Raw genomic sequence first — 24,355 nt, 5'->3', positions numbered from 1 at the left:
CCTATTTTATAACTATTCTTTATGAGCTTGATACTCTTGCTTCCACCAAGTAATTTGCTGGAATCTTACAAATGCTCAGAAAGAATAATGTCTCTAATAATGTCACTACTTTGCTATCTATTTATTTTTTACCAAAGTAAGAGTCTAATTCTGCTACGGAGAATGATTAGAGGGCTTAAGGCCCCAGCGGGTCTGTCTTGCTGTTGCGCATTTCATTCTTGCATCATCTGGTGAAGGATTGTGGAGGCATGAATTGTCATGACAAATACAGAAAAATAAGGCTGAAAATCTTTTAATGGCTTTCATTAACTCTTACAAGCATTTTACTTTTGTCTCACAGCTTGAATGTTGTCTTTCTTTTCAGGACTTTGTAACTGTAACATCTCTATAGAGCCTTTTGCAGTTTGTAAACAATAGTGACGTACGTTGTGTGCACACGCATTTTGGCAACGGAAGTTATGCACTGATGAACCACCAAAGATCGCATGTGCAACCTACTACAGATCTGTGTGCTATTAGTGAGCGGGTAGAGATATTTATATGGAATTTGGTGGCGAAACCTTACGTGTAACGTTACACCAGCAAGACATTACGAGCATAACTCGTCACTAGGTGCTTCCAACTACGTTATCTGTTGTCATGTACAGAACGTCAAATACCATCACATAGACTCAGAGTTTTGAGTTTATTGAGTTTTAAAATAGGCGTTACATGGCGAGTCCAGCAGCAGTCAACACATGTGGTGGCACGTAGTGAGGGCAGCTGTTGAAAACTGTCCTAATCTTGACACCTGTAGAACTCGAGTCCGCTGTTGGAATATCGATTGTGACAACCGAACATGCAACAACCAGATATTTTTGATGCAGTAAACAGTTTTAATTCAATGTTTAAAGCTTGTTAACTCGTCTGGATGGCTGGGGCTGAACGGCACTTCCGTTGCCACATGCGCATGCATATTGTTGTGGACGTCGGCTGTAAAATAATCGATAAAAAGTACCCTTATTTATCACAAACATCAATGGGTAAAGGACAAATTTGTAATATTCTTTCCAATAAAAGTTAATCTTCAATCTTGTATTGTAGTTTTAACAACATAATATATATTTCATAGCTGACATTTTAGTTGCTGACATGCAATAAATACTTTAACACCCTCCTCAGTGCAGCTTCATTTATGACCGCATAACGATTGGAGCCTCAGCTTAGCATCACTACTGCAGACACACGCATGCACAGACTTCTGAAACAGCTGTGAAGTCAACATACAACATACGGCACAGATTCGTTCTTACACACTGAAGGCCACAGTGGTAAGCAGTAAACAGCCCATGTCAGATGTCCTACCTGCTGTTGAACGGCATGGCAGAAAAGCAGACACTTCATTTTTTTTTTGTTGTTTTTTTTAATCCTTGTGTAAAGCATACAAAGATGCCCACAATGCACAAGACATGTAATATAAACCAGATCATGGAAGCAGCACATTCTACAGTTTTAAGTGGCGCTCTTTTTTTCATCCGTGTATACCAGAATATTTCAGGATTTTATTTAAAAAAATGTGTTCTTTGACACCGAGGCATAAGCTATGAAGCTCCTGATCTTGTTAAAGGGGTAAATGTATTATTGTTGTTGTTCATGAAAGTTTTTGAAAATAATAAAATGCAGCATTATCCTATGATTGCAATATAGGCAATTACATCCACTTAAACACACACACACACACACACACACGTGCACAAACAAATTATAAAATCAACATCCACACTCTGAGGGTTTATGGTGTTTATGGTGTGAGTAAAGGACAGAAGGCAGCAGTGGTCTCGCCACTATTGAAAGCTTTAACTAATGTTGTAATTAATGCACCCAGTCAGGGCGAGAGCCCGATTACTCCTTCTCTCCCTCTGCTCCCTTAATCTGCTCCCTTCGCTATTCGCATCTCTCTCTGGCACATGTACCTGTTCATCCTCTCTTGTTTTGCTGTCTAACTTCTCCACATCACCCTCATTTCAAAATCTCTCTCTCACCATCCCACCGGCTTCTGGCTCAGCCTCAAACTGTTCTCTGTGGATCCCGCTGTCTCCACATTTTACTCAAACTCCTCTTTCTTCACTTTCTCACTTGAAATTCCAGACATAAAAAGAGATGTAACTTTCAGTGTCTAGGATGCTACAGACAGTCTGCCAGAGGCAATGCGCAGCAGGAGAACAGAGATGAGAGGAGACAAATGACTGCAGTGTTCCCTCAGAGCTAAAACATCACATAATTACAGTGTTTTAGGAGACATTTTATAGTTAAACCACGTGATGATTGTCAGACCTGAAACTCAGGAGAGTTAGTCACACGTGCAGACGTACTTCTTGTTATACTGTACATAAAAAAAAAGGAACTGAAAAGCAGTGTTTTTAGATCTGGACTAGTTTGTTAATAAAATATGTTGCAGGGAAGCTGGCAGACATTTGTTCCTCTACACTCAGAGAGTTTAATGTTTGCATTTTAACATGAAGTCAGGCACGTACAACCTGTCAAGGATGTAATTTGTCATCTCTACTATATTAATAGACAAAACATGAAGTTGCAGCCAAGGCCTGGAGAATGTCCTCCATTTGTAGATGATGTTGTCCATTTGGTTTTATCAGACTTTGACCTCTGACCTAGCATGAAGCAGTTTACAGCTCAGCGTGGGGTCCATGTAACGTAAATGTTGTCATCAGAGGGTGTACGCATAAGGCTCTGTGCGGACGTCTGCAGACCGTCAATTTGATGTGACCGCACGGACAAGTCCAGACAGGTTCTACTACCACACATGTGCGATCTATTGCGCATTTGTGGATCAATGTACCCCAAGGAGACAGTATGAAAAACAACAACAACGCTTCCGTGGTGCCCCAGTTTTCCAGGCACGCATCCGTTAGTTAGTATATCTATATAACTGAAAGTTAAGTCTGACAGCATGCTTCTCTCTCTATGTGATGGATTGACCCTCGGGTGCAGTGTGTAGCATTTAGTGGCATCTAGTGGTGAGGCGGTGGATTGCAACTAACTAAAACTTCTCATGTGTGCCAAGCATGTAGGAGAACTACAGCTACCAAGGCAAACATGTCAAGGAACCGATCTAAAGCCAGTGTTTGGCTTATCCCTTTTGGGCTACTGTAGAAACATGGCGGTGCAACATAGTGATCTCCTTGAGGAGGAGCCCGTATTTAAACGGCCCATTCTAAGGCAACAAAAACAACATGCCAATAGATCTGCCTAAATACTACACTGGACCTTTAAACGCATTCCTCAGGGCTTAGCAATCGGATTTTATGTTGCACTCTGTGCGATTGATTCTGTTGATATTGAAAGGAGCCTGTTCAGGTAGTCAGGTAGAGACGAGTAACATCAAGCACACATTGGAGTGCAACTTATTTGGATCAGGACATTCGGGCTGCTGTTTGTCTTGCTTCCCCCACGTATGAGCAGGATAAGTAATGGACAGAACACCATAGAACATGTTTCTATCAAGGAGGGTCATAGGATGATAAGTGTTAACTATTTATCACAATAACGGGGCACATTTTGGTTTAGCGGTGTGTTTCTGCTGCCGTGATGGTGCAAAATGAATCTGCATAAGTGTGATGCAGACATGCCTCTATAAGCTGTAAACACCGAGCAGAGTGTGAGGCGCAGACACTTCAATTTACAAGAACTCGTAACTGAATGGAGAAATCTAAATGCTAATGCAGAAGGAGGCGGTGGAAGGGGAGGTGGACGAAGTTGGGCCTCTGAGAAGCAGGCGGCAGTTATAAGCATGGAAGCACCGAGATATATATATATATATATATATATATATATATATATATATATACACGTCTATAGAAGAAGTCTCCCTCAGCTCAAATAAGAGCTGAATTATCCTGCTTTCTAAACCACTCACTGTGAGAGAGGTTCAGTATGTAGCAGCACATACAAAATGGACCCCCCCCCCCCCCCCCCCCTGAGAGCCATTACGATGTTCAGTTTGCTCCCAGCACATGTCCACAGCGTGTACAGGGAAATACACTCCCAAATGCATGCATAGATTGCAGGCTAGGTGCATAGTGCATACAGTGTCTGTCATGCACAAGAGGAGGGACTGGAAATAAATAAGTGAACTGAACAATGTTGTTATTCAGAGCTGGACAAGATGAGCACAGTTGTGTTTTTGAATCAATAATGGCTGAAATGAATATACATGATGATCTGTGCCACACCAGCAACAACATGAAAAGCAATAATTCATATAAATGCTCCACTGAGAAGAGATACAGAGCTCTGATAAACCAACACGATTAGATTTAGTATCAGGAGACAACGGATACCTCGGCAGATTGTAGTATGACCTGGACTTTCATTTATAAGGGAAAGTTATGAGCAAACTATCAATTAGTTAAATGTGTGAAAGCAAATAATATCCTATGGACAGAGAGAGAGAGGAGAGATAGAGAGAGAGAAAGAAGGTGGAAAGATGAGGACAGTGAGAGAATCAAACCTGTTCAAAGAATTCATCCATGAAGCCTTTGTCAATCCCCACAGCAACTTCATCCTCCTCCTCTGTGGTCTCCTTCCCCTGGACAAACACACACACACACACACACACACACACACACACACACACACACACACACACACACACGCACAATAAGAATGATTACAAACAGCTGGAAGATCAATTCATGAACACGACAACTCCAATGTAAAATGTAAGACGTATTTGTTCGACTGTAACACTGGTCACGACTGCACCATGTAATGCATAATTCAAGGTTGAATAGAACAGTATGAATACTCTCCTCACAAAGAGCACTGAATCACACTTTTAATCAGAACCACAGGTCGAGTGATTAGCAAGTTATAATTGAATTAGTACCCGGGGGCAGAGAAAACCTTTACTTTTACACACTCCAGCCTGCACACTCTTACACCAGCATGTACAGATACATACTGGTGTTTCAGCTATCCCAAAGGAATATTTGGGATATACTCTTATTTGCATACTCTTATATGGTGTATTTACATCAGCAAGGTCTGAAATTGTTCAGCGAATAAGGCACTTATTGTAATTTGTAAAACACAAATATGTAGCTTTTCAATTTGTAACTCAAACTATAGCAAAATTGAAATGGATTTACATCGTCAAAAAGATAGTTTCCCACCGACCGGTAAATCTGAACCACAACACTTCAACTGCTTCATCTGAAAAAGTTAGAATTTCTCAAACTTTCTCGCCGATCATTCATTCTGTAATATGTGCTCATTTCTAATCACATATCAGCCGTTACACAACATTAGCAGGGCTCTCCTGTGGCGTCATCTCATTCAGCCTCTGGCAAACTAATTCACTTCCCCATTAGATCCATATCCCCGCTGTGAAGAAGGAGTGTAGTTCTCATCTTATTCTCATCTAAGAATGTATTTGTAACTACAGAATCTCATACAATTCACATAACAGGCTTTCCTCGTTGTGTATCAAAGATAGGATTTTATTTATTTCTCCTTTTCAACAACAGGCACCCTACGATCTCCAGCGATCCCCAAACCTCCCAATTCTAAATGTTCTTTAAAAGACTCTCACTAACCCAAAAGCAAAAATCCCTTCAGGTTTGTTCATGAGAGGAATTCCTTACAGTGCAGTGTATAGACCACATATACAGTGTTGAGATTTTGGAGTAGAAACCACCATCGCAAAGTAGCAGGTTGCATGAAGTTGAGGGAATTTTTGCCATGCATGAAAGGTGCCGCTGTAAAACGGTTGTAGAACAATCGTTAAAACATGAGGTCCACTTCATATTTTAAAATCGCAGAGTTCTATCAAGATATAAGAGAATCTGTTTTTTAAGCATTCCTATCATCAAAACGGTTTATGAGAGGAAAAATATATATTTCCTTTTGAACATCCAGAAATAACCACGTCTCTGTGAGGAACTAAAGTTTTCGATATATATTGGAGCAAATCAAAATATCTCACCAAAACAAATCTAATTTAAGACAATCCCAAATAAACTATAAAACCGTTCCTTCCTCAATTGTGCATCACAAAGAAAGATAAAGTTTGTGCACGACATCTTCAAACTGTATTTGCATACAGTATATCTGGTGCTGACTTGGCAATTATAGATGGGGTCTTATGCACCTTTTGGAAGACGTGAGGGGAAATGGGGAGAAAACCAGTAGGAGAGGAACCTGTTCTTGAGAAAAAAAAGTCAGAGGACTTCAGCGAGAGATAGCGAGGCAATTGGCACGAAACTACAAGTGAGAGGAATGCAGCGCCACTGTGATCACGCTAATATTATCTAAACCCACTCAAACTATATTTAATCCAACAAAAACTGCTGCTCTCATGGTTTTACTCCGAACTCAACATTTTGAAGATACAATGATTCTGTCCAAAAATAACTGCCTCAGGACTCCCAATCTGAGAGTTTATCTCCATTGTGCTCAACTGTCATGACAACAGTCAGTATGGTGGGTGTCATATTCTTGGTGCGGTGCAAAACTCTTTACATGGTATTAATAGAAAAAAAGGTGTTGGTATGGCAATGAGGTGCATTTGGGGAGCTGCAGACCATCAGAAGCAGAGAGAAAAGAGGCAACAGCAGCAGGAGGCAGAGGAGGAGGACGACAAGCAGGGAATCAGAATAAGATTTGAAAGCATGAGTAATGTGCTCCACCTCCAGAGAGATACTGTATCTCCTGCAGCGAGGGAAGAGCTTTGGTCGGTTTTTTTTCATTGAGTGGTCGGGAGGGGAGAGGACTGAGCCCGTGTACCCCAAAGCTCCACCTCACACCCAGATCTGAAGCTCCTGCTGAGCCACATAGACGCTTCAATGCTGCCACTCTTGACTCAGCCTACAGACTTTGACTTGGCCATCCACACACACAGCAGATGCTCTGATCCAGACTTGCAAACATGCATGCACACAACAGCTGACACACTGATAATATAGAGTACAACAGACGGTTATCACACAGAGAGATCAGGGCCTATACAAGACGGTCCCCATTAGCCCATAATCCTTCAATTCACCCTGCCTCTGGGGCTCACACTCGTGTGAAACACCCCGGCAGGAGTAGTGGCCTGATTATGCCGTTTATTAGATTACAGAGTCGTTCTAGGCACCGTGCCAGCAGGGAGTCGCTCCATACAGACAAAAGGCAGTGCCTGGACATCCAGTGTAAACATGAGGAGCAGGAAATACAGTTCACCGGCGAGGGAGCGAGGGATAAAAAGACATCTCGTGTGCAGGCTGCAAAATCACAGCTGTCAGCACAGAGAAAAGAGGGGGAGAACCAGGGCACTACAGCAATTGTTGAAAGCTGTGAAAGAGTAATTGTATGTAAGAAGACATAGAGACACAGAGTGTGTGGATGTGTAAGTAAAGTATTCAGACCCCTTTTCGTGGTTTCATCTCAGAGCAAGAGAGAGAGCAGTGAGAGATGGTTCAAGTAGACATAAACCTGTGTGGGCAGTACTTTATTGTCCTTTTGAGCAAAAAGCAGACCGGTTTCCTGCATCTTTGTATTACAGCCAATTCAAGCAGCTTCCTGCAGACCCATTAGAAATGACTCATCCAAATCTGTGTCAGCTGCACAGAGGCATACTGAGAGCATAACCAGATTTATTATCATAATACCGCAAGGTAGCATTCATTATGGATGTGTGTTGAACATTTGATCTTTTATTCATGTCTCCTACAGTAGAGACAAACAATGAAAACTGAATCGTAGACTTTTTTGTGCTTAATTTGCAAAGCACAGACACATTTATTGTTACTGTATATAAGAATAAATGCTGTCTTGTTCATGTTTCAAGTATAGAAATGACCAGATTCTGACTTGTAAAGAGGGCTTACGTCAACGTCAAAGTCGGAAATATGACTCCGATTTTATATATATATATATATATATATATATATACACCACAGTATGCCATTTTAAATATTTACCCCCACATTTTCATTTATATCCAATGCATGCAACCATCATACAACTTGAATTTTCAGACAATGTCAATCAAGTCAAGGGAACTTTCCCATCTCTGCCACCCGTGAAAGTAGCATTTAGCATAACCGTGATTCCAACCTTAAAGGGACAGTTCAACACAATTACAACAAACATTCTCATTTCTCACTTAGCAGTATGTAGCCATGCAGGTAACTTTGGTTTGCACAGTGAATTATCCAGAGTAATTGTTTCCGGAAAGACACGTCACTGTTTCATTTTTTTTTCAAAATGTAATTCTCCTGTGCTTTGACCAGGACAAACACATTTCAACTAACCTCCACTAGTGGGATGATTTAGATGTCACAAAAACTATTAAAAAGTATGCAAGAACATTATTTTGTCATTTGGATGAACCAACAATCAGGTTCACGTTAGTAGCTAGAGAATGCATTATAGTTAGCCCTTTTTTCTAAAACCAAGTCTTAATCTCAAACAGTTCTTTTACGAAGTAAAGACTGGTCAGTTTCCTCACTTGAAAATAAACACAACCCTCATCCTCACAAAAATAGATATTCAACAGCACACACACACACACACACACACACACACACACACGCACTAATACAAATACAAAGCCTTCACCTGCTCAAGCCCTAAGGACATTCACCAACAGACTGCGTAATCTATAGAGACCATACAGTCTATACATGCAGGACCAGCTGGCAGTAATGTCACACAGAACATTGTATTTTCACTTTAATTTTAAAAAGGTACAATGTGTAAGATCTGGTTACATGCTCCAAAGTAATTGGGGGCAGCTTTTCACCTCGACTACTGGGTCCAAAACAAACTAATTCTACAGTCATCGGTTATAAAAACAAAACAAAACACTATCAATGATTATTAACTAACAGCAGGGCAAGAATATTCACAATTCCAAAAAACACTGCTTTCTTATGATCTTCATGTGTGGCGTTGGCCTATAGTTTACCTTAGCAACTCGCAATCAGCCAGCGTAAACTCCAGCACCGGGGGTCTGATCCCGGGGGTCTGCCCCAACTTTCTGTTGCTGCCGTTACAGGTTAGACCCAGCGCTCCAGCAGCCCACTGTGACTCCTGGGGCCTGGGTTTGTGCTGGCTGAATACAAGCTGCTAAAGCTAACCGCTAACTGAGACACCACCTGCCCTCCTCCAGGTCTTACACATTGCACCTTCAGGCATGAAGTTGATGCTCGATCCGAAGTGACTTTAACACGAGTGCAAGGGTTGAATTGAATTCATCGGTCAGCAGAAAAACCAAACAATGATCATGTGATTTTCGAGAAAACATGTATGTTCATTCAACAAAATCTAAATAAAATAAAGCTGTAGGATCCAGCTCATGAAAACCAAAAGGAGCATTGGTGGCACAAAGCTGATGCTGACACAGCAAAACTACCAATCAACTTACTGGTCTATAGCCGACTGATTGCCTGGCTGGTCGGCTGACCAAACTGATGGAAGAGGAGGACACAGCGAGGGCTGTTGAGACAGGATAATTACACAACCAGGGAGCAGCGTGGATGCCAACAGAAAGTAGTCAGCTGGAAAGAAAATAGCCTGCACTGTAGCTGATCAATGCACTCCTGTGGATAACTTGCTAATATAACTACAGATCAATACTTTTTGTTTCAATCTAAGATACATATGTATGTGTTGCAGTACTTTTCAAACAGCCTCCATTGTTGTCTGTACACATTCATGCCCCCCGGAGTACGGACATAAATTTCCGCCTTCCGTAATTGATTTTTGGCTGAATTTTCCAGCTATTAAAATAAATCTGGTGTCATGGTCATTGACTGCTATTTCCCAGTTGGAAAAACAGTCACCTCGATCACATTTTTGTGGGTGGCATTAAGGCAGGACACCGCAGGCAAAAACATTGTTTTTCATGCTCTGATCACTTTTGAGAGTTTGGTATATTTTGCACCCATAACATCGTCAAAATACACATTTAGGTGTTTATTTTACTACTTTGTCTATTTGCAATTGCAGATTTCTCCTAAATTCCCTAAAAGCTAACATTAGATAATGCTTGATTTGCAAGTTTAAACATTTTAGAAATTTCAGAAAAATACACAAAGATAATTAACTTTGGAAGTTTCATGGTGATGTATGTTAGTTCATTTGTTTTACCATATTCACCTGTAGTGTCTTCAAAATGTTTGGAACATTACAATACATATCTTTAGAGGCCTAAAATCAGCCGAAATGTTTTTGTTGACAGTATTTATGATTTATAAAAAGAGATATCCAAAATTCCCTCTGTAAACACCTTTGACTCAAACTAGTAGGTCAACTAAATGAAATAGGAATTTGCCCTGGCTTTATGCAAATGTTCAGAACAATTTGTCTTCGTATAAGTAATCAATGGGGAAGTTTTATGGCGGTATCTTTTAGCTTCAATGACAAATTGAAATTACAACAGGGCGGACTGCAAAATGAAGTAACACAAAAATGTCAATAGTCTGGTTATCAGAGTTGCAGATTTGGGATTCAATCCCTGAAAGTATCCTTTATTGTGAATCTCCATTGACAACGGTTACAGAGCTTTAATCGTCACTTTTTATAGGGGATTATTTTCTTTTTTGAGTTTCTGCTTTGAATTCCAGTGAACAGCAGCCCTGGCCAAGGTTAACAGGGTGCAGCGAGTGGAGTTCAGCAGTTACACGGAGAAGAAGAATGTGGGTGGGAGAAGAGATGAAGTGCTGCCATCGCAGCAGCACAGAGTCAGTGTTTGCATTGCAAACAATTTCCTTTTTCGTAACAATCCTCAACGTCCTCCCCATCTTCCGTTCTCATTCTCCCCGTCCGTCATTCTCTCGCCTCCTCTCTCACCCTCCTTCCTCCAGACTTCACTTCACTTCAGAATCATGACAGCAGCTGGCCTACACAACATGGACTCAGTTACCTTTGTCTCGCTCTCCCTTCTCACGCCTTCACTTCTTAAACGTCTCATTATCCCTCAAGACCACGTCAACAGTCATTTATCCAACCAAACTGATGTATTCATGTCGCGTCCGTCTTCTTACCTGGTCCTGAGAGAAACATCTCATTCTGCTGCGTAATTTTAGCGGATATGGTTGGAATGACAAACAAACTTCACCATGCAATCTTTTCTTCATCAGTTCATCTTAATCCCCATTGTATCCCTCTTTTTGCTCTTGCTCCCTCCTTCCTCTGCCTTTCATCCCTGTCTGACCTCTGACCTCCCTCACATCTTTCTGACCTTTATCAGTGAAATCATCAAAGTAATACCAGCATTCAAACGCCAATTTACAAACTGCCACGCTATAAAAAGGTTAAATAATGACGTACAATGCGATATTAGTGAGTCTTTCAACAAATCAATGATAATCAATTTCAAGGCCAGAATTTAAATGCCTGCCGCTGCCAGTTTTCAACTCCTTCTGCTGCAGGGATTATAGATTATATGACTGCCCTTTCAGACTAAATGGTGGGTGCTTACTTCTATTTTGGCTCGTTAGCTGGTAATTGGCAGATGGGTTTGGATATTAATACATAAATGACATGCTGTTCAGGATGTTCATACACAAACTATTCTGGCCCGGGCACGTGTGTAGGCGGGTGGTCGGTCAGTGTTCAGCCTTGCAGGAGTGGGTGAGAAAATGTCAAAGCTTCAGTTGAACATTAATGACAGCTCACAGGCAGGGAAAAGAAATGTGCTGTCACCACTTGGGCTTTTCCCACCCCTATCCCTTCTCATATTATTGAATATACCCTGTGGAGTATATTCAGAGTGCCTCGCTGGCCATGAAGGATTATGACAGCACCAGTGTGGCATTAACGCAATTATATTGTAGATATGGGGGAAATGTAATAGAGAGTGAGAGGGATGTGAAGGATTGGCAGGAGACTCGCGGCAGCAAGAGGGAGATGACAGAGCCGTAGGACAAGAAGTAGAGAGGAAATCTAAGAGAAATATCAGAAAACAAAAAGGTGGAAAGAGACAGATACACAACTAAAAAAGCCTAAACATTATTGAGTGGTTTTCTTGATTCATATTTTGTCTTTAAAATGTCAGAAAATGAACTCAATATATTAACTTTCTACGACAGACAAAAGGTAAAAAATCCTCTCATTTCAGAAGGTGGAATTGTTTGCTTGAAAACTGCTTTAAAAAAAGAATCAATCATCAAAGTTGCTGTTGAACAATAGTCAATAGACTAATCGATGAATCAACTCAATGTTTTAGCTCTACTATTTGACATTGAGAAGAGAACTGTCCTAGGAAAAATAAAATACTTTCAGCAAACAGCTACAGGAACCCTGATTCTTGTGCTTCAGGAAGTGAGCGGCTAGTTAGCTATGGAGGAATAATGTTCAATGGGTCAATGGAATGTCGAACCGCGGTCAAAACGGAATGCTTTTAAGGACTCACTGATCGTTCATTGTCATGTAACACGGGGTTGCACAACTAAATACAGTGTTGTAGCCCCAAAACAAAAACGAAAAAAACTAAACAGAAACAGTAGTACATTACTGAAGAAACCAAAACAACTCTCCGGGCAGATAATACGGTCATACTAGGGCTGGGCGATATGGCCTAAAAAAAAAATCTCCGATTTTTTTACAAAAAATCCGATTCACGATTTAAATCGATTTTTTTCCCCCAAAATTTTTTGCAGATGACAGAAGCTGTTGAAAACATTTTTTTCTTTTATTTTGTGATGATTTTCCCAAGTAGGTTGATAAAAATAAAGTGCAAACAAAACCTGAACATTGTAGAAAGGTGCCTGTAGTATACAAAAAGTATTTGGTCACTCTTTTGTTTGCCTGAATCATTTAAATATAAAATTAAATTAAACATAACATTAAATGGCATTAAATAGTAGCCTTCCATTGTAAACAACTGTGCAAATGTAACTTTTTACAGTAAGCTTTTCTAACTGAATACACTGATACAAACACAGCATGAAATAAAATGTATATGACCCTTTAACATTCACATTTTCAAAAGTGCAACATCTGATCTAACATCAACATAACATATTTTGCACAGTAAATAAGTGCATGTAAACAAAATCAAGTGCATTCACAACATAACCAACAGTATTAAACAGTAGTGCATGTTTTTTCTAAATATTTTTTGCCAGGAAGACAAGCCTGTCTACTACCTCTGGCTTCAGGCATGCACGGTGGCATGTAACAATGCCCCCCCCACACACTGAAAAGCCTCTCAGAGGGGGCACTTGTAGCTGGCACAGAGAGGTATTTCTTTGCTAAAGTACTTAGCCTTGGAAAGTTAAGTTGGTGACGCTTCCACCAGTCAAGTGGATCGGTGTCTGGGTCAACCTGCTGGACCACAGGTCAGTTGTTGCGGAGTAGAATGACATCCCCTCCAGCTCCGCAGAGATCCTTTGGCGTGTACTATTGTACAGCCGAGGCAAGGCAACGTCAGAAAAATGTTTACGGCTTGGTAGCACGTACCTGGGGTCCAAAGCTTTGAGACGGTGAATAAACCCCGGCTTTTCCACGGTGTATATGGGCACCATATCTTTTGCGATATACATCGCGACTGCATCCGTGATGGCTTTCCACCGGGCACTCTTCTTCTCATGCGGAGTACAGTTGGTGAATGTCTCCAAAATGCTGGGTTGTTGTTGTGAGGTGGCGGCGGCGGCGGCGGTGACATTGTTTTAGTTTGTAAACAATGCGCGCGCACTCTACTACGGGAACCCAACGGGGGGAGGGGTGGGGGCGATTTTCTCGATTTTCAATAAAACACATCGCCTTAAAGCACACATTCGAATTAATCGATTAAATCGATTTATCGCCCAGCCCTAGGTCATACCATTCAAAGTCAAAGATGAAGATGATGTTTGTGTTCAACATGTTTTCAGCCAGAACAGGCAGGGGGCGCAACTGATGGCAAATAATATTTTGTTGATTACTTTGGATGACGCGTTAGTTAAAACTGCCTGTTCAGCCTCACATTGGCAAGATTAAGCATATTATTATGAAAGATTATCACCCAACACAGAGGGACAGAGCTACTTGGAGCCAGATGATGTCCGTTACAGTTCATATCCTTAATCGCCAACAAGTATCGGTGATAAAAGCCGTTATCTGCACTGCTAAAGAACCACTCTGCTGCTATCGATTAGAAGATGTAAAAGAGGTGGTCTGCACATTACAAATTCAAGTGCATCAGCGGTAACAGAGATGACCCAAAGCTAATTCTCCCACAGCAGATGGGGAACGTTTGATTACAGAATCTTTATTTATTATCAGGATTTCGGTTAGCTGATGCCTCAGGAGCTGCTGTTCTTCATGAGAAACACAAGAACAAGCAACTGGACAAAACCCATCAACAGACGCTGATTTGAAGGAAATCTCAAAAGGTAGAAGAAAGAAAATACGAGCCCGTATTTTATGCTTTACTGTATATCAACAGCGTAGTGCACAGCAATAACTTAGCAGCAAAGAGATATTGGATGTCATTGAAATTGTCACCTAATTTGCAAAGACAGACAAATCCCTGGTGAGATGCCAGATTGGTCACACTCATTTCATGGCTCGTTAATACAGTTATGCAGCCTCTTGATGAATAATGTGTGTGTGCGCCTTTCTTACGGTTCAGCGAGAACATAGAGTAATGAAAGAAACGTGGGATAATGATTCTCTCCACCTCTGATCTTAACGATAAAGTCTCATCTGTGGAGCACAGAAAGCTTCTGTTCAGAGGCTTGAAGCTTTGAACGAGAACAAACAAAGCCTCTGACAGCCTCTGGGATTTTTCGTTTTTTTCCAGCACTGCTGTTTGTGTCACTGACAAAGTGTCAACAGTCAAGATCAGGTCAAGGACAGAAGAAAAACGGGCGAGGACGTGGAATAAAGGGGAGCTGGATGTAGAGAAAGCATAATGAAAAGAAGCAAGAGTCAAAGTCACAGCTTTTGAGTCGGTGCTTCACATCCATCATATTAGTTAATGTGTCACTCCAACACCAAACAGGCAGTGGCAGTGACTACCTCCATGACACACACACAGCCTATATCAAGCAGCATTGCTATGGAGGACAACGTTTATTGTATCCGTCAAGCCAAAAACCTCATGCATCAGCATCTTGGTCTTATAGTGTAGTTTAATGAACTATATGTCACAAGGTCAAATGGTTCTGCCTGAACCAACTCGAACACTGACCAACAAGGCTGCACAGAGGAGAGAAAGGGGAAGACAGGAAGCCATCTGATGAATCTATCACTGACGGGAAAAGAGCAAAGAGCAATAACGGAGGAACTCGACTCCCCGAGAGGAAGAAAGAAAAGAGCCTTATTATTAAAAAGAGATGGAGATGGGAAAAGAGGCAGATACGGTCAATCAAACGACAAGACGGAAGAGAGAGAAAAGACGGAGCTGAGAAAACGTCAGGAAAAAGAACACGATAAAGAAATCCCATTTGATTGAAAACGGTTCCTGTGACGTGTAAAATCTCCGATAACCTCATCATTATGTTTCCCCCGTAGGTTTCAGAGCTTGAAGACGGCTGACAACATCTTATCAGCGCCATCTGTCACCAAATCACTGCTTAGCCAACTGGGAGTGATGGGACGAGGCTGCATGAGCATTTTAGTTAGGCTATTGAGACGGACAGTTATCAGGCAGCAAGCTAATGAGCTCATAAAGTAGCTTCATGGGCAACATTGGCGCACAACCTGCACCCTCACACGCATATGAGCAACGCTCAGTTTCCTACCAAAATGACAGAAAAGCACACAAAGACACAGAATCCGTAGAGCTCAGCTCTCTGAGTTCTATGTAAGAAGGAACAGATATGTGAAAGTAATATTTAGTTGCAGGCCTAGACTATTGTACCCATGTGTAGAGCTTTCATACAGTCACACGTGTATCCAACACTGTGCTGTTGTAATGTGTTGTCCAGACCCACTGAGGCATCTGCATGAGACGCAAGACGCTGCATTAACTCCAGGCTGCAAATACAAAACAATATCAATCTCGTGCTGATGGGAAATAACAGTCTGTGACGTGCAATTTTATTTGGTCTGGATTGCCTAAAATTGGTCTGGCTGTGGACGCTCCGGTTGCCATTTCTCAGAAGATTTGATCAAAAACAATAAAATAAAAGTGAATCAGCAGCTGACATTACAGCTCTGTCATTCCCGAACGGCTGGTTGGATATTTGTTTCTCTCTGAAGCTGATGAGGAAGATTTAGTGTGGCAGGCTGAAGACACTTTCTCACACACACACACACACACAGTATTTGTCAAGCCAAACTCCGTATCAGTCAGGAAAAGACAAAACATTGTGCTCGTTGCTGGTTAATGGTTCTTTTAGGTTCAGAGCGTCTGTGACTCACAGAGCAAACATCTAACAGGTGGAATGGGCGAGCTGGGACCAATTTAAAAATCACACACCCATATTGGCCGGATCGATCAAACCACACACACACACACACACACACACAATAATGAATTTGCTGGTAATATATTGCCAAACAGGTTACACAATTTGCAATCTAACCCTTTCTGGTGAACTTTAAATTCTGAATAGACAGAAAAATGCAAACTATAAAAATTGCATGTTAAATTAACGACCTATCGAGATTAAATATCAACTACATAATGTCTGATCCTATAATCTCCCTCTTGAGTCCCAGAGACGTAATAGCCATAAACAGACAGGTCAAAGTGATTTTTCGCCTGGAGAATGAAGAGATAATGACTTGTACTTTGATTTAACACCTGAATCATTCATCTCAGCTGGGCTTCAACCTGCTGCAGCCACACAGTGATGCTCGACACTAACACGCGATGGTTGCTTGTAATAAAACAACATTTTAGCCTCAAACACCGCCCCCCCCCCCCCCCCCCCCCGAGAGTTCAAACTGTTGCTCAATCAGCGCGCCCAGCTCGTGGATGAGTGCTGTCTGAAGACATCTTTAATGTCAAATAAAAACGTCTTCAAAAAAGCGTCTATTCACAGAGTAAGTCAATGCTGAACATCAACAGGAATCAAACTGTAACTTACATGTTTAAGTTCTTGCATGCGGTCCTTCATGGTTCCGGTAAATCACTCTTATTCCTTCAGCTCCCGATGTCTTCTGGGTGCGTATGTGTGTGTGCGTGTGTGTGTGTGTGGTGATGGAGCGGCGGGGCGGAGACCGACAGGATGAGGCGAGAGCGACCGAGGCGACGGTGCGCGTCTGGCGGCGGAGAGAGGTGATTTTACCACTTTGGTTTGGCTGGTGGGACCACTCCACGAAGCCGGGTGACGCGCACTAAAGGTGAGGCGAGGCCTTCCGCCGTTAACCCATCACACACCTTCAACTTCCTCCTCAATCCGCACTAATTGGTCTGCCTTTTCAAGCGAACCTCTTCTCTGTAAGTTTCTTTTTGCTCCGCTAAAGTCAGTCTGTAATTGTCGAGGCTAGACTGACTGGAAGCGGCCAGCTGGAGCGAGCTGGCTGAGTGGCGACACTGGTTTGATCATCGATTGAGCAGGTCCAGAGATAACGCCCCGTGGCTCCCAGTGTGCCAGAGCGCACAGCGACCTCTGTCGGCTGCACGTGATGCACTCTGTTATGAAAGTAGCAAAATACCTCTGAATAAATTGGGGATTTTAATATAACTCACTTAGAAGTGTGTAATATATTTGCTTCTACAACTGCATACAAAATATAGTTGAGATCCTTTAGTTTTCCTTTTTTAAATGCCTTCATATGTCCATGTGGGACTTTCAGTTGTAACCATTAATGGTTTTATGCTAAACACAAATTCTAATCACCCTTTCAATACTCAACATTTCTTCATTATGTTACACAGTAGGTATTTTATGATATTAACAATCTACATAAGCCATCAAGTCTACAAAAATAAGTTTTCCCAAAATGATTTAGTGATAGTAGCAGCAGCAATGTGTCGTTTGATTTGAAAGTTTATTTGGTTCCCTTTTCCCCTCATAAGCAACGTCTTGTTTCTACATACGGACTCTCCCGTTTTAGAAACCTTCATTAACGTAATGAACTGCCACCATGTCCGGGGCAAACAACACGTTTGCGTAGATCATTTTGTAACATAGGATTCTGAAAGTGTGCAGCCTTTACAAATGCATGGACGTAGTCAGTTCAATTCCTTCTAAATTCTGGAAAAATAAACCAGTAAATATATTTGCAGATTTTTAATAAAAGGCTCATCAGCGATGTGGCATTTGATCATTTAGAAAACATTATTTTAATTCTAAGACATTGTTGACGCCGTCAATGCCAACTCTGTCTCCACTGTGAGCAGTACGGACGTCTGTCCATGTACTCTGTAGCTTCATGGAGAGGACAATCTTCCCACTATTTGTGAGAAACAGCCACTCAACCAAATGTGGAAAATGATTGGCCATAATAGCATTTTACTGTTGCATCTCATTCACTTGGATTGAGGATTTGAGTCCAAACACTCTGCAGTTCGAGGGGTGATTGTGTGCGCTGGTACAGACGAGAGCTAATGAAGGCACAGCTGCACGAGTCACTTAGAAGTGAGGTTTTCTCTGACGTGCAGTGTATTTTGTGTCGGCTCGAACCTCCCTGCAGGCCAACAAACACACAGCAGAGAGAAGAGGCGTCAGCAGGTGTCACAGTATACAGATAACCAGAGGAGATTGAGTTAAATCTAAACCTGAATATATTACATTACTTAGAGAATACATATTTAAGCACAAGATAATAAGTTCAAATATTTGTCCCGAAAGAGTTTAAAGCACCGTGTAGTTATTAGTACGTACCGTCCCTGTCTTCTCCTCCTCTCCTTCTTCTCAAAGACCCAATCTCGTCCCTTCTTCACCGATTTCCCCTTCATGTTTTTGAACCGGAATCTTCACAGAGACAAAGTGTGGCTGATTAGCTCATTGTTCTTTGTGACAAACCACATCCAAAACTCCTCGCCTCTGCTGCTGAATGTTTCACACATCCAGTCTCTGTGCAACCAGGAGGAGCAACTTGAACACCACTATGTAAAAAGGGAGGAAAAGCTGCCTGACAGGGTTTTAAGTTAGACAGGACGACGACCCTTTCAAGATTTCTCTCGGTCTTTCGGCTTCATCAAAGCAGGTATGACTGAACCTGCACGTATGAGGGCCAAGACCTGTTTTTAAATGGCTGTTTTAATATGCAACTAACGATTTCCTTGATTAATTGTTTTGTCTATAACATGTTAAGAAAATAGGGTGATCACAATTTCCAAAAGTGACTAGACAAGAAATCCAGAAGATGTTCAGTATGCCGTCATATTAGATCAAGAAAATCAACAAAACCTCACATTTGAGAATCTGAGACCAACAAATGTTCGGCATAAAAAAGACAGAATCAAACAATTAACTCGACAAAAAAAAGTGCCTTACATGCAGTTTCTAGCAGTAAGCACATCAAGAAAAACAAAAAAAAAAGTAACACAAATATTTTCGCAGTCTTTATCCGACGCTCAGATGGCCTCATCTCACCATATTACATATTCCTGAATAAAATACATCAACATCCAAATAAATACAAAGGAAGTCTGGTGACCGAAGCAAACTCTGCTACTTCCAAACATGTAAACGGCTTCAACAAAACGTCACAATAAGCAGCGTCTCCCTGCTGTGAATAACTTTACCTTTGTCCTGAATACTGGACCTGGTTTGAAACCGCTCTGTCGGAGGTTTCTGCTCCCAATCCCTGAAAAGAACACACGGAGATCACAGTGATCATAATGTAGCTAAATCAAATGTGCACAGCACCGCATCCACTAAAGCTGAACTCCTTTCATTCTTACCTTGGGAAGGGCTCCCGTTACTCCAGCAAACAGACACAGGAAGAACCTGGAAACAAACATGTGTGTGAATGAGTGAACTCAGCCTGACTATTTTAATAATTCATACATCACAAAGCTAATGTGACATGAGTCAATATGAATGTCCTCGTGTTCTAATTAGCCTTCTGTTGAGAGCACACTGCGGCTGATTTCACAGACCATTAAGAAGGAATTAATTGCAGAAGGCTGCAGCTGAACATGTCAAAATAAAAAGCCCAGCTTTTATCGTAGCTACTGACTTTTTAGCCTTGGTGCTGTTGGGGTAATCCACCACCATGCCTCCACCGAAGCCTGCCCTCATGGCCTGCGTCGTGATCAGCTCAAGCTTTAGAGAGGAAGAAGAAGAAGACTGAACGTAAGTAATCTGTAGAAAACATCAGGTTTTAAATCCACAACGTTATTTCACCTGTTCGGAGTTCTCTGGATAAAGCTGGAAAACTGCACGTGCGCCTCTTGACTGAACGACAAAGAGTAAGGAGAAGTAAGCAAAGGTCTTCATCCTAAAATATTTAACCCTGATGTTTGGATTGTAGTTTAAGAAGTCAACAGGAGTAACAAAACCTTACCAGAGAAGAGTAGAGCGTACTAAAGAAGGTGTACAGTCTTTTAGGAGGACTATGTGACCTCTTGTCGGCATTACAGAGCCACTGCAGAGCAGAGATACTGAGAGGGAATAATGCAAAATGTAAATAAAAAATTTAGTCAGAAATTATTCAACATTAAAAAGAAAAGAAAAACATGTAATTTTTCTTTTTTAACATAAGCATGTTCTGTTGTTCACCTGACGCAACCGTCGAAGGTGCCGGCTCGGAAAGGCATCCCCTCGCCCATGTCCCCCACTAAAAGGTCTCCCTCCACTTCTCTGTCCAGTGCAACGTCTGTCACAGAGATGTTTCAGAAACATATCCACATTTATAATCCAGAGGGATCAAACTGAAAACACTGATTCAATACGTTTTTCTCAGTCTCACCATTTCATAAAGTTATCTCAACGAATTGAACTCAAACCACGAAAAGATAACGTTTGAATATCAAATTATTAACACAACCAACATAACTATCTCAGATGATATTTGGTATAATATCACTACATCAAGATCACACTGGTACATCATCCAGCTCTTGCTTCCTGTTTAAATGTATCGGTGTCAAACTAACCCAGCATTGCGGTGCTGATGTCGATCCCAACCCAGTAGTGTCCCTCCTCTGACAGGTAGTCTCCACTGAGACCAGAGCCGCACCTGAGAGACAGGACAGACAGTCACCTCGGTCCTTCACGTCAAAAACACACAAGACTACCGTATTTTTCAGAATCTTACAAAGTGTTGTGCATCTAAAACTACAACTTTCTATTAAGTTGCAGATTCTGCAAAGCCGCTCTACTTAAAGTTAATTTTTCATCGAGAGTACATTCAGAATGCTGAATCAACAGATTGATGTGTAAACATTTATAAACATCTTCAATGATCCTTTTTAGACAATGCTTAGTCTTACTATGACCGTATTCATGGTAGGTTTAACAGTAAAATGATATATTGGACAATTTCTGACTCAAAGTATTGCTTTAATCGAGTAAAAAAAGTGTAATGCACATGTAAACGCAGTCAGTGTCACTCCCTCACCCCACATCTAGCAGGAAACATGGCTGTCCCTCCGGCAGGTTTAGAAGCGCGACAGCTCTCTCGGACATCTGGGTCTGGATCTCAATCATTCGAGAGCTGTGACGCAACAAAACACCCAGAGAGTTCAGAGACTTCTATTGTGCGTGTCATTCTTAAAGCATTTCAATTATCCAAATACACCCGAGCAGCTCTACATTATTGGGGGGGGGGGGGGGGTCGTTTTTAATCCTACAAACATAACGACCACAGTGACAAGAAGGTATTCATAATAAACACACGGACTCACTTCTGAGAGTATTTCTTTGCCTCGGCTTCATTGTAGTACTGCGGGGATGAGATCACATCATTCATCAACACTTCAATTAAACAGTTTGAGCCTCTTATTTATGACTATCACAAATTACTTCAATATATGAGAAACAAACAAACAAACTAGAGAAAATTACATTATTGTAAAAACAACAACAATTGAGTAACGATAGTTAGCCTGCCGTCCAGTCAACACGTATTCAGTTCCATGTTAAAATATTGATATATTGTATATTTAAAGAGCCAAGCTGCTCCTGCTGCTACCGTTAGCTTAGCATCGAAACACTACAATAAACCGCGTCACTCACCACTTCCGGAGGAGCCGAGTGTTCAGGCCGTCGACAGCTGGAGGTCATGGTTGTCCTATTGTGTGGGTCGCTGCCTGAAGATGAAGAGAAATGTGTAATATCAGTTCATAAACAAGCTAGATGTTGTGATAGCCCACACGTGAAGACCAATGACGTCAAACGCATGCGACGTAAGAAGTTCTTCTTCGTCGAGTTTAATAAAAGCAACACAGCTAAAAACAGACCCTTATATCGCCACCGTGTGTGCAACCAAGCAAACATGTATTAAATCATTCAAACATATAATTTACACATTATTTTAAAGAAAGATCAATTAATTAATTACATGCCTGAAATACGTATTTATTTTTGAGGCCCAATCATCCATATAATCTGTCCTAGAAGGCTTTGAATAATCAATTAAAATGAAGAAGTTTAAAATAGTGATCTTCAGTTTCATGGCCATTATTACGAGATAGACCTTAAACTACAAATCAAATCAAACCCAAAGCAGATCTTAAAAGTTTGTCATTACATAACAGGATGTTATCCAAGAACGACATAACTATTTACGGTTTACAGTTTTCTGTAAAATGATTGGTCCAATTGGTCGGGTGTGAAATGTACTTCCTGTAAACATTGACTCCTATTGGTTCCTCGTTGAGTGAGGTGGGCTGTCCGGATGCAGCGTCATCAGTCCAGCCGACCCGTTGTCGGCAAAATGGCTGAGGTAGGTCAGAAGTTGGGCACCGGTGCTTACCGGCTTTCCACTCTCAGAAACAGCCGGAGTCGGCCGGTGTGCGCCGGAGACAGTCCCGGATCTCTGCTGGTTCACTGCACGTTCAGTGACAGGCGGTTAAAAGACGAATGGACCCGCGATCAACGTGACGTTCAGCCAAGAAGCAAAGCAACACAGTGCAAATCAGAGACACCTTCCAGAGTGAGAAGAAGTGAAAGTCAACGGGAACATGTGACTTTACTTTGTGCCGCTTCTTTGGAGCTGGATTCATCCCGTTTTATCAGAGAGAGCCTGCACGCTCACACAGCAGCCCTGTGCGCCTCGGAAAGACTGCAGCCTCTCCTCCAGGAGAAGCTGCTGGCCGGCCGGATGACACCCTGGACCAGAGGAGATGTTTCCATCCACCCTGACACCTTCAGGTCCCCTCAGCAGCTGCGAGCTCTCTGCACTGTCATCTTCATTCTGGCAGAGCAGGGGTCAGAGAGACCGAGGCGTCTCAAACTACATCCTGATGGTAGTAGAGGCTACAGCTGGAGGAGTGACCGCAGCTCAAAAAGTGCCCCTCTGCAGCACAGAAGCAGGACGTCCTATTACGACACCCTCAAAGTGACCCCCGGTGTCACGCAGTCCCAGATCAAGACGGCCTACTACAAGCAGTCCTTCATCTACCACCCTGACAAGAACCAGGGTAACGAGGAGGCCACTCGGCGCTTCTCTGAGATCAGCGAGGCCTACACGGTGCTGGGCAACATCAGCCTGAGGAGGAAGTATGACCGAGGTATTCTGAGCAGGTCGGACGTTCAAAGTGCAGGGAGGCCGTCCTCCAAAGAGACTGTGAGCAGATCCACGGGCTCCCCGCCGCAGCAGCAGCATCACTACAGAGCCAGGCGGTTCGCCAAAGCCGGGGAGAAGACCATGTTTGATTTTGACGCCTTTTTTCAGGCTCACTACGGGGAGCAGCTGCAGAGGGAGCGGGACATGAAAGCCAGGAAGCAGCGCATGCAGGAGCAACAGAAGGAGACTCTCAGCAAGTGGAGGCAGGGGAAAGTGATGGAGATGACCGTGGCGACGCTGCTGGCCATGGCAGGCTTTCTTTTTTTCAATCTCAGCAAGCCCTGAACTAGAAGCAGCAACCTGCTGTGCAGCAACCTATGGGGTTGCATGTGAGGACTCTCAGGGAGGGGGGGGGGGGGGGGGGGGCTGCTACCTCAGACTGTTTTGCAAGTGTTGCACAGCTTCTGACAGTTGAAAACGATTATTTTTAGTGAGTTGCAGGAGTCAACAAACACCAGATAACTGTGTCTCTCATCTAAAGGCCATAGATAGGCTTCTTATTCATAAACTGTCCACTCACAAACTGATTGTATCAAGACAGCAACTGAATATATTTGTTTCCCTCATGAATAGGATCTAAAAAGCATCAACAAACATCACACACACACATTACACACACACACACACACACACAACTTACCTAGAAACGGGTGATTGATCCAAAACGGTAATCTGAAAACCTCATAGCAGGAAGTGGAATTATTTATTCCTGCAACCGTTTGAGCATGAAGCTCCTTCGTGTGATTCC

The 24,355-nt window shown here is 42.1% G+C and overlaps 3 protein-coding genes across 3 annotated transcripts in view; 1 reads left to right on the top strand and 2 right to left on the bottom strand.

Moving 5' to 3' along the window:
• stx1a (syntaxin 1A (brain)) overlaps positions 1 to 17,133 on the bottom strand; it is a 46,563-nt gene extending 29,430 nt beyond the window's left edge. The window contains exons 1-2 of the mRNA XM_079272622.1: positions 17,010 to 17,133; positions 4,508 to 4,585 (exon numbers count right to left, since the gene is read on the bottom strand). Coding sequence (XP_079128748.1) covers positions 4,508 to 4,585; positions 17,010 to 17,039 — 108 coding nt within the window. The 5' untranslated portion in view covers positions 17,040 to 17,133. The remainder of the gene's footprint in view (positions 1 to 4,507; positions 4,586 to 17,009) is intronic.
• Positions 17,134 to 18,358: 1,225 nt separating this feature from the next.
• Positions 18,359 to 22,214, bottom strand: bud23 (BUD23 rRNA methyltransferase and ribosome maturation factor). Its single transcript, XM_079272719.1, has 12 exons — positions 22,056 to 22,214; positions 21,725 to 21,762; positions 21,439 to 21,534; positions 20,975 to 21,057; positions 20,598 to 20,694; positions 20,383 to 20,479; positions 20,223 to 20,273; positions 20,056 to 20,141; positions 19,778 to 19,823; positions 19,619 to 19,680; positions 18,753 to 18,842; positions 18,359 to 18,555 (listed from the first exon to the last, which is right to left on the bottom strand). Exons 1-12 carry the CDS (start codon positions 22,101 to 22,103, stop codon positions 18,501 to 18,503), a joined length of 849 nt encoding a protein of 282 aa, XP_079128845.1. The 5' UTR covers positions 22,104 to 22,214; the 3' UTR covers positions 18,359 to 18,500.
• Positions 22,215 to 22,755: 541 nt separating this feature from the next.
• dnajc30b (DnaJ (Hsp40) homolog, subfamily C, member 30b) lies at positions 22,756 to 24,280 on the top strand (the record flags this gene model as incomplete). Its single annotated transcript, XM_079271592.1, has 1 exon — positions 22,756 to 24,280. One exon carries the CDS (start codon positions 22,756 to 22,758, stop codon positions 23,890 to 23,892), a length of 1,137 nt encoding a protein of 378 aa, XP_079127718.1. The 3' UTR covers positions 23,893 to 24,280.
• Positions 24,281 to 24,355: the final 75 nt, after the last annotated feature.

Source organism: Melanostigma gelatinosum (assembly GCF_949748355.1).
Source record: "Melanostigma gelatinosum genome assembly, chromosome: 7".
In the NCBI taxonomy this organism is placed as follows: Eukaryota; Metazoa; Chordata; class Actinopteri; order Perciformes; family Zoarcidae; genus Melanostigma; species Melanostigma gelatinosum.
The sequence above is the reverse complement of the archived record's forward strand: the minus strand, read 5'-3'. Positions and strand labels throughout refer to the sequence as shown.